The following is a 9,138-nucleotide window of genomic DNA, read 5'->3' as shown; positions in this document are numbered from 1 at the left end:
ACTTCGTAGCGACACTGTGTAAGAAATAGTCTTGCTGTGCCTTGTGTGCTGCGCGCGATCGAAAGAAATTCTGTGTGAGATTCCCGGCATAACAACGTCGACGGGACGGTGACGTCTTCGAGAGTATTCAGTCGAGGCAGTTGGACAGACATGGAGTTATTTCTATCTATCTGCCTGGTCTTACTGGCGAGCAGCAGTTATGCATTGGTAAGTTTTTGATTTATGGTTGTATTTCACGCTCAAAGGCGCATAACCTAATTGCAATTTTAATATACCTGGGCCTTATTTAATCGGGCGTGTGGGTTTAATAATCTCATAGGGGAAAGGAGAATGCAAACATTTGGCATAGGGCTCGAGGGCTTGTTTTACTACGTGACACAACTGAAGGTTTCTACAGTTGCCAGCTTGGGAGATTAGACTGAAGTTACAGGGCCAGCAAATCGGCATGCGTGACCACAGACGAAGCGAATGATCTGGTTTAAAGCCAAGGCATTCCGCACGTTCTCTCAGCTCATGCAAAAAGGTCAAGGTTCATAGATTCTATTGTCGCCGCTTTGATCTCCGGCCTTCGGGTTAGGGGTGGGTATACGAGAAATATCCGCACTCTATTCAAGACCACTCTGCTGTTTTCCAAACAAAAAAGTTAAGTCATTGAGGCTTCAGGAACAAAAACGCAACACACCTAAGTGGCTATATTCGAGGACGTGAGTTACAGAGGTGTGTGTCGTAAAAGCCGCAGCGGGCTTGGGGATTACGTATGTGGGCGCTGACGTAATCTTTTCGTTTCACCACCGACGCGAAGAAGGAATTAACGCAGATCGCGGCTTTCGAACCGCTAAGTTCGTTTCATCTGCGCCGCCACCACAAAAGTGACCTGGTTGGCGTGATTCTGCACATCAAACGACCGTTTGTTCAACGGGAAGTGCTGTTTACATAGGAGGTTTTGGAAAGTGGACGCAAATTGGGTTGTGCCGCGTCACAGCCTACAACATACACATACATGGACCAGTGGTCCACTTAACAGGACAAGCTTACCGAGTAATGTAACACGTTCATCACAGCATTGTGAACTGGTCCTGAACATGTAGAACGTTAGCGCGGATTAACTCAATTGACCATCACGCGGATGTAGCAAGGTAATTTCTTCCAATTTCGAGCGCGCTTTAATTGGCCCGAGCTCGACTGACACAGGATGTGGCTTTGACGAACACTCATCATTACCCGCCCGCTGCACTGCTAACCCATATTAGGCCGGTGAAATGACAAGTCGCACCTAAACGTCCCCTGTCAGCCCGTGAGACACATCGTCGAATTGTTTGTTGAACTGCTCCAGTTTTCCATCGGTGATTTGTTTGACGTCCGTCAGTGCTACAACGGCGGCACGCGCTGATAATAAAAGCTCGCATCGCCCCTATACCGCATAAAGAAGCCTGTGGTTGTCAATGGGGCCGCGCGGAAATGGCCGTTTGTGTGGTAACACGTTTCACGCAACACCGGCGAGAGGACTGCTTTGTTAAACCACCCCGCTGTTATCAAATTATGCCATTGTCGGCGGAGCTAAGTTACGCTGGCGTTGAAGTGCAGCGGGATCGCCTTGCGGCCAGCACGCACTTGGACGGGTGTTTAGTTTTGGCTTATCAACGTCCGACCCAAAACATCGGCCTCACCCCGGGACCGGTCAGTGTCGCAGATGGTGTTCCACCACAAACTTGGATTGTTTTTGACTAATGTTGTGTTACGTGATACCGTTGCTTATTTGCACAGAAGTTCAATCTCCAAACGTACACCTAAGTTCCACACGGTCACGAATTTGACGCATTTCCCATGTGTCTATAATGATTGGAGACACAGTCAAATGAACTTTTTCCCCTTATTAAATCTTTCAGTTTTGTGTACTGTGGTGTCACTATCACATGGCCTAGACCTCACACGCTCATGTGTATGAAACCAAAGCTGCGCAACGGATAACCTTATCTGGCCACAGGCACTGCGGTTGTTTCTTCCCACAGGGCTAGGCTAGAAGTTCTCTTTAAATCGTTCAACGCTTTCGACATGAAAACAAACGGATGTAAATCTTTATATCAACGTCAGTGGCACCTCATTGATCCAGGTGTTTTGTCTGTGCCTCGCCCGGTGTCCGAAAACAGCTGCGAGACACGAAAGGCTTAACAACTCCCTTTTCCGGTGTGCTTCTTACTCGTCCCCTGTCTTACATGCGCATGAGAGGCCTCTCAAAATGTTCTTTTAACCGCCATTATATCTGCTTCTTTGCTATGTTTGCCAGTAAACGGTTCGGTTGAACATGAGAGGCGAAGTACTTCAAGTTTTTGTCGACTTTATTTTGCGTCGAGGTTACGTCATCGTGGTCCAAGCGCCGTCTTAATTTCAAGGCATCTTCTCTTTTCTGGATTCTACGCCATTAGATTACAAATTTGGGAGTTTGTGTTGCAAACAGTCAACAACTTTCTGTTTTCGGCTCAAACTGTCAAATGTGGCACGTTTGTGATCGTTGGCGCTTAATTTATCATCTTTGCCTTGTCATTTCGGGCCACAAGCGTGTTCGAAGCGTGTAATTTTGTTCTCAGCGGGCAGCGATTTTGCAAATAGCGAAAATTGGCACCGCAGAAAACACGAAAGTGCGTGTTTTAACCGACGATACGGGTTCGGTAATATTACATCGTAATTGCATCGTCGTTACATCGTTGTTGGTTTGGAACATTCAACTGAATAAATATAATTATTAATACACCTAAAATATGATCACAGGACAGAAACATTATTCGACAACAATTGCTCGCACGGCGCTTATCCAAAGAAGTTGGATTTCGGTTGGACTCTTCCTTTTCTGCTGACCTGCTAAACAGAAGAGCACGCAGACAAGCTGGGGACTATGATTTTGATCCAGGAAGTGGAAGTGATAATCTTCATGTGGTTGCACCTCCACCCAGCTCACCTACTCTGCCTGAAAATGTCCAAACTTCATCTTCTTCTGACTGGAGTAAGTTCCTCTTGCACATCTCTCATATTTAGAGCTTTATTTAATCTAATTTAGAAGTTTTTAGGATGGTTTTTATGTTATTTTATTTGCAGAATCCTAATGATTAATTTTGGGGCTTCTTAATGAATACTATTGTGTACACATACGTTGCAAATACTATTGGTTTTCAGTATGGTACAGAAGTGATCTGAACTTTTTGGACTCTATTGAAATGACTGAAAATCTGAGAGATTACCACACGGATGAGTTTAAGGATCTTGCTTCTGAAATTATGGTCTTGGTAAGAAAACGACCTCTTTACAAAAATAGATTTATCAGTTACCCTTACTAATTGTCCCTACTTTAGCTGGAAGATTATTTGACTGAATGGTTTAATGGATATCTGGAGGCCACCCCATTGATGTTTGGGTAACTTTAGTTAATTGCTGACCTATTGGTATAATTTAGGCCCAAAACAAAGTAAACGAAACCGCTGTTAATTTAGGGAAAAGAGAGGCAATGTGATACTTATGGTGGATGTTGGGACTTGTGTATCAAATTCTGCTGATGACATAACAGCAGCCCTTGTGGCACTGGTTAGAGGTGGTTCTTTGGGACGCTTTCGACTTAGTCCTGAACAGTTTAAGATCAAGTACATTGCCACTGATTTTGACAGAGAGGAGTGTCGTAAGTGTCAAAGTTTTATCAAATGTATTTTATTTAAAAACATTTACAGTGATTAACCTTAAAATACTTTTGCCATGTTGCAGAAAATAAATTGTTATTTTGCAGAAGTTTTGACTGCTCCAACAGTTCCACAAACCACAACTGTCTTTGTGACTGATGAATTTGATGTAAGTACTGATCTACATACACTAAGCTCGCTTCTTATATGGAATTCAGTTTTCATGCTTGGTCCCTTTTTCTTTTGATTCTGTGTGTTGTTTGTAAAAGAATCTGTGCAACTTTGGTTTGGTAAATTACAGTCTTTATTTAGGCTACAACTAGGAGCACAACCACCGCTGAGCCCACTCCACCAGATGACCTTGCGGTTTATAGGTATGCACAGAGAAGTGTTGTGGTTTAAACTCATCAACTCTGTCTTCCGCAAGTCTAGCCATTGTGTACTTTTGCTTCTGTTTGGGTTAAGTTCTTAAGTCACTAATCAACACAGAGCACTGTCTTAAGACTATATTGGGAACTGTTTTGGGACTAGAATAAATGTTGCAGAAATGATTTAATAATACAAATTATGATTTAATAAGTACCTTGATTTGAGCATAGTCTAAAATTTATGATTACAGCACTCCAGGAAGCGATGTTCCACAGTGTGGGCCTGGTCAGGCAACTTGTAAAAACCTTCAGTGCATTGATCGTTTGTATGTCTGTGATGGAACAAATGATTGCTACGATGGCAGTGATGAAGACTTCTGCTCCAGTAAGCCAAATTACCCGATTCAATGCCAGTAGTATTCTATCTTTATCATGATTTTGTACAGATTCAGGCACAGAATGTGACCCAACTCAGTTCCTTTGCAATGGAACAGCAATTTGTGCACAGAAACACTGGCGTTGTGATGGAGATGATGACTGTGGCAATGGATTTGATGAACTTGACTGCCGTGAGTGCACCGCGTTGTTGAAAATAGTTTTTGCCCTTTTTCTTGTGCATGGAATTTGACCTGGCTTGATAAAGTTTATAAGTTATAATAAATTGAACATACTTTCTTCAGCTTCTGACCCAAACAGCGCTTGTCCTTCAACCCACTTTCTCTGTGGAGATGGCAGCTGCATTCCAGGAAGTTATCATTGTGACAAAGAGGACGACTGTCTTGATGCCAGTGATGAAGTTGGATGCTGTAAGAAACCATATTACCTCAAGACAAACTCTGTTTGACCTTCAAATAATACAAGCATTTTTCCTATAGCTGCTCCAGTGGTCATAGTGCCCCCGGCCAGCAGACTTGAGGCAAACCAAGGAGAAACGGTGACAATGAGATGTGAAGCAGTCGGCACTCCGACACCTGTTATTTCCTGGAGAGTGAATTGGGGCAACGTGCCTCCCGGCCAAAGGGTGTCAATGACATCCAAGGACGGTTTGGGAGTTTTGACTATCAGGTGCGTTAAATTACACAGTAAACCCGGCATCCACATCAAAATACTTTATCAAAATACTTTTTGTCAGGAAAGTAAAACCATCGGACCAAGGTGCGTACACGTGCGAGGCGCTAAACAGAGGTGGTGCGATTCTAGCGGTGCCGGATTTAATTCTTACCGTAAATGAACCGGACACGGAGCCAGTTCCAAGTGAGTGCCCTCACGTCAAATAACAAACGTTTTGCGTCCACCAAGTGACAGCGCTATCCGTTGCAGCTGCACCACCCACCCCTGCCGCCGACGAAACAGAGGAGTGTCCCCCTGGGGAATTCGACAGTTCCTCCGACTCTACCGGTCGTTGCAAGCGTTGCTACTGCTTCGGCGTGACCGACCAATGTCACTCCAGCAATCTAGAATTCCACGAGGTGATATGATAATCTGGGCTTTGTCAATATTTACAATCAACAGATATGCGTATATCTTGTATTGAACTGCTGGACACTTTTTTAGCCATAACCCAAATTTTTCCACTTGCAACAGGTCGGGATAACCTTCGACGACGAGCAAGACGACGTACTTTTGGATTTGGAGCCTGCAGAGATTGAAGGCGGCGTACCCGGGTCGCCTGAGCCCATTAACAGCAATCAGATCACTGTCAATCCCGCCGCCAAAGAACTCCAGTTGATTGACTTGTCCAAACGCTTTTTGGCAGCTGCCCATTACTGGAGCTTGCCTGCCCAGTTTTTGGGAGCCAAGGTACTTTCCTATTGTTAATTGCATAAAGTACGTACGAGAAAATGTGTATGTGAAATCAAAATATCGATGGTCTGTACATATTTCTATAAATTTTTCTACAAAAAATTGTGATATTTCATATTTTTGATATTTCATGAAATTTTGATATTTCATTTTTAAGTTTTTGTATTCGTATTTCATATTTCTACAATAAATTTTTAAAATTATTAATCTTGCCCTCAGGGCATAGGTTTGTGCAGCATATTCCAAGAAAATCGAAGGCCTTCACACAACCTTACATTGCTCAACACAAAATATATTTATCGTTTTGCTTTGTAGATCAACAGTTACGGTGGCACGCTGCAGTTCTCGTTCAGCTACAACAACTCCTATAACTTTCCTGCGCTCCCCACAAACAACAGTGACGTCATTCTACAGGGTAATGGTGAAACTCTTGTATACAGAGAAGACCGACCTCATCCCGGTCCCGTCAGCAAGCACACGACAACTGCTGTCTTTGATGAGGTATGAGTTGATGGTCATTTTAGTTGTTTTGGATTTAGAAAAGAAATATAACTAGCACGTCTTCACTCGAAAATGTATTTTGCCGTCGCTTTGTACACGTTGTTGACTAACTTTAAGTCCGCATTGTACGATAATATTATAGTGGTTAAAAAGCAGGAAAACCAGTTTTTTGTACGACTCCAACTTGTACTCCCAGATAAAATCTTACCACCCATGATTGCTTATCACACAACATCACGGTATTTAACAAAACATGATGCTATTTTTGGCCGCAAAGCATTGAACCAGTTTATTTTTTTGGATTTTAGTAACTCTTGTTCTGTGTATAAATCAGGATAAATGGACCAAACCCGACGGTTCGCCGGTGACCAGGGATGAAATGATGAACACGCTGGGAAACATCAGCGGCATTCTCCTGCGCACGGCCTACGACAACTCCATGCTCAGTACAGGGTAAAAAATTACGCGATTGTTACGAAATCTACAGTCTTTTACCTGTAAAATCTACAGCATCGGAAACGTATCAATGCAAGTGGCGCAGCCAGCTGGTATGACCGCAACAACTGTTCCTGTCGGTGCGGTCGCATCCACTGTGGAGGAGTGCGTCTGCCCTGAAGGCTATACTGGCCTATCGTGTGAGGTATCCATCACTTTCTCCTGTGTCGCAAATATATGCTTTGTGCCTAGGCCAATTTTTTGCAGCGTGCCAACATTGTGGAGAAAGTAATAGCTGTTTAATGCATTTGTGCTTGCTCTGTTTGAAATAAGTCTCACTAGTTTTAGCGCCCAGTATTCAGTGTGTGATTCACTACTAAAAATAATGAACAATTCAAGTCACCTTTAAACGCTTATTCCATATGTTGGTGAGTTTACCTTTAAGACGACGCCAGAAATTTGTAGAAAACACTTACAAAATGCACTATCGTGTAAGGCTTGCATTTAAGTTTATTCTCACATTTTACACTCCGGTATATTAAATAAATTAGCCTCAAGTAAATATTGAGAAATTTGCTTCCGCCTTTTGACATTAACTTTACATAACCCACTATTCGGTATTACAGGAATGCGACTCGGGCTACGAGAGGCAAATGGTCGGCCCCTACGTCGGTGAATGCTTGCGTACAGGCGCTCCGATCCAAGTATGCAAAGATGGGTACACGGGTGTTAATTGCTCAGAATGCGCTGAAGGCTATAGCCCCTATAAGGGCGGCTGTACACGCTATCCTGGCACGTACTGTGATGTAGCTGGTAGCATTGGTGTTGGCTTTGGGCAAACCTGCCAGTGTAAGGTATAACAATTTCTTCCCGTGCATGGCATACTTACACTCGTCCTAAACGCGTTTCTCTGTGTTTAAGGCTGTGTTTTTGCTTTTATTTCTCTTGCCTATACTTTTAGTGTACACTTAAAAATAGTTTCCATTGATACCTTTTCTGACTTTTTTAATGAATGTATGTAAGTTAAACTTTTGTGTGCAATATTTCGTACTAACTGTTCCTGGAATTTAGATTTACTGTTGTACCTTGCATGTATTATTTGTGGCCCAAGGTGTTTTAAATATTAAAACGCTAACACAAAAACCTACCTTAGTACAATCTAACATCTCGCGTTTTTTGCGTGATTAGCAGCTTGCGTTTTAATTACTGACATACAGACCACCTTCTCTTAAAACCCGGAAAAACAGCGCAGCAATCCAAATTCAAGCCGAGTATATCATATCTATTATCTACCTTTGGTTTTTAGGAAGGGTGCCAGGGACCGAGGTGTAACAAGTGTAAGCCGGGTCACTACTTCTTATCGGAAGCCAACGCGGCCGGATGCCTGACTTGCTTCTGTATGGGCGTCACCGACCAATGCAACAGCACCACGTGGAACAGATTGGAAGTAAGGCCCTTTTACGCCAGTTTCGTGAAACGTAATAGGATGTCATGGCAACCACAATGGATATTTTGAGCTTGAAAGCAGTTTTGTTGGAATTGCCTTGCAGCAGTGTACTGTATTAACCAAAATAAATTTTCAATTCGTTGAACGTGATCGGGTATAGCTGATAACCACTGGTAAATGGCTATGATAATTGTAAAATGCGAAATAATCGACTGATTTAGTATCTGATCGTCATAAATTGAGAATAATTATTATGTGATGGTTTTCAACGTCTGTACTAGCCCTTTACGTGTATGTTCTACGTACGCAAACATGTTTGGATGTGATTCCAATTCCATCCTCTGCAATATAAGAATAAAGCGTTTATGATTTTGCACAAAGCAGAATGTGCTTCTGTACAGCAGGACAAATTCTCTACTAATTTCAGTTAAAATTTCCCCACTTAGATTACCGCAAACTACGACTCCGCCGATCACTTCGTCCTCACGAACGCCGCAGCCACCGAAAGTTTTCAAGACGACATAAGCTTCGTAACAACGGAAGAAGAGATCAGGCAACCGTTGGTGAGAGCCAATCTCGACCGACTGCCACGTGACGTGTATTACTGGATGCTTCCTCAAGAATTTGTCGGCAAACAGGTAACAGGATCGCAGAGTGGGTACCTCTGGCCATCTTAGCCTACACGTTATAATTTTCATGTACATTTTAAGTGAACTGCAGACAAAGCCACTGTTTAGACTTATTAGGTTCCAACAGTGCAGCTTGGTGACTCTTCGATCTTGCCCGCGCGTTATTGTACATGTTTAGCAGTTTTTACAAATCACTGGCCTGTTTGGTCAGTAATGCCACTGGTGGTGATGTAATTTCTCACATAAGCACTTAAAAGGTAGTGGTCAGTATGGTTAACATCCAACAATGGAGA

General features: G+C 43.0%; 1 protein-coding gene across 2 annotated transcripts in view; it reads left to right on the top strand.

The window, feature by feature from the left end:
* LOC145889713 (basement membrane-specific heparan sulfate proteoglycan core protein-like) overlaps positions 1–9,138 on the top strand; it is a 32,209-nt gene continuing 23,071 nt past the window's right edge. For both annotated transcript variants that reach the window (XM_082980716.1, XM_082980715.1), the window contains exons 1-20: positions 1–207; positions 2,767–2,998; positions 3,169–3,278; positions 3,345–3,406; positions 3,483–3,664; positions 3,770–3,831; positions 3,975–4,036; positions 4,282–4,415; positions 4,477–4,599; positions 4,711–4,836; positions 4,906–5,095; positions 5,163–5,284; positions 5,351–5,499; positions 5,615–5,830; positions 6,149–6,334; positions 6,669–6,787; positions 6,845–6,974; positions 7,396–7,473; positions 8,076–8,216; positions 8,663–8,854. In XM_082980716.1, coding sequence (XP_082836842.1) covers positions 151–207; positions 2,767–2,998; positions 3,169–3,278; positions 3,345–3,406; positions 3,483–3,664; positions 3,770–3,831; positions 3,975–4,036; positions 4,282–4,415; positions 4,477–4,599; positions 4,711–4,836; positions 4,906–5,095; positions 5,163–5,284; positions 5,351–5,499; positions 5,615–5,830; positions 6,149–6,334; positions 6,669–6,787; positions 6,845–6,974; positions 7,396–7,473; positions 8,076–8,216; positions 8,663–8,854 — 2,673 coding nt within the window. In that variant the 5' untranslated portion in view covers positions 1–150. The remainder of the gene's footprint in view (positions 208–2,766; positions 2,999–3,168; positions 3,279–3,344; positions 3,407–3,482; positions 3,665–3,769; positions 3,832–3,974; positions 4,037–4,281; positions 4,416–4,476; positions 4,600–4,710; positions 4,837–4,905; positions 5,096–5,162; positions 5,285–5,350; positions 5,500–5,614; positions 5,831–6,148; positions 6,335–6,668; positions 6,788–6,844; positions 6,975–7,395; positions 7,474–8,075; positions 8,217–8,662; positions 8,855–9,138) is intronic.

The sequence above is a fragment of the Ascidia mentula genome, chromosome 2, assembly GCF_947561715.1.
Source record: "Ascidia mentula chromosome 2, kaAscMent1.1, whole genome shotgun sequence".
Lineage (NCBI taxonomy): Eukaryota > Metazoa > Chordata > Ascidiacea > Phlebobranchia > Ascidiidae > Ascidia > Ascidia mentula.
Note: the sequence above shows the minus strand (reverse complement) of the source record. Positions and strands in the feature narration are given on the sequence as shown.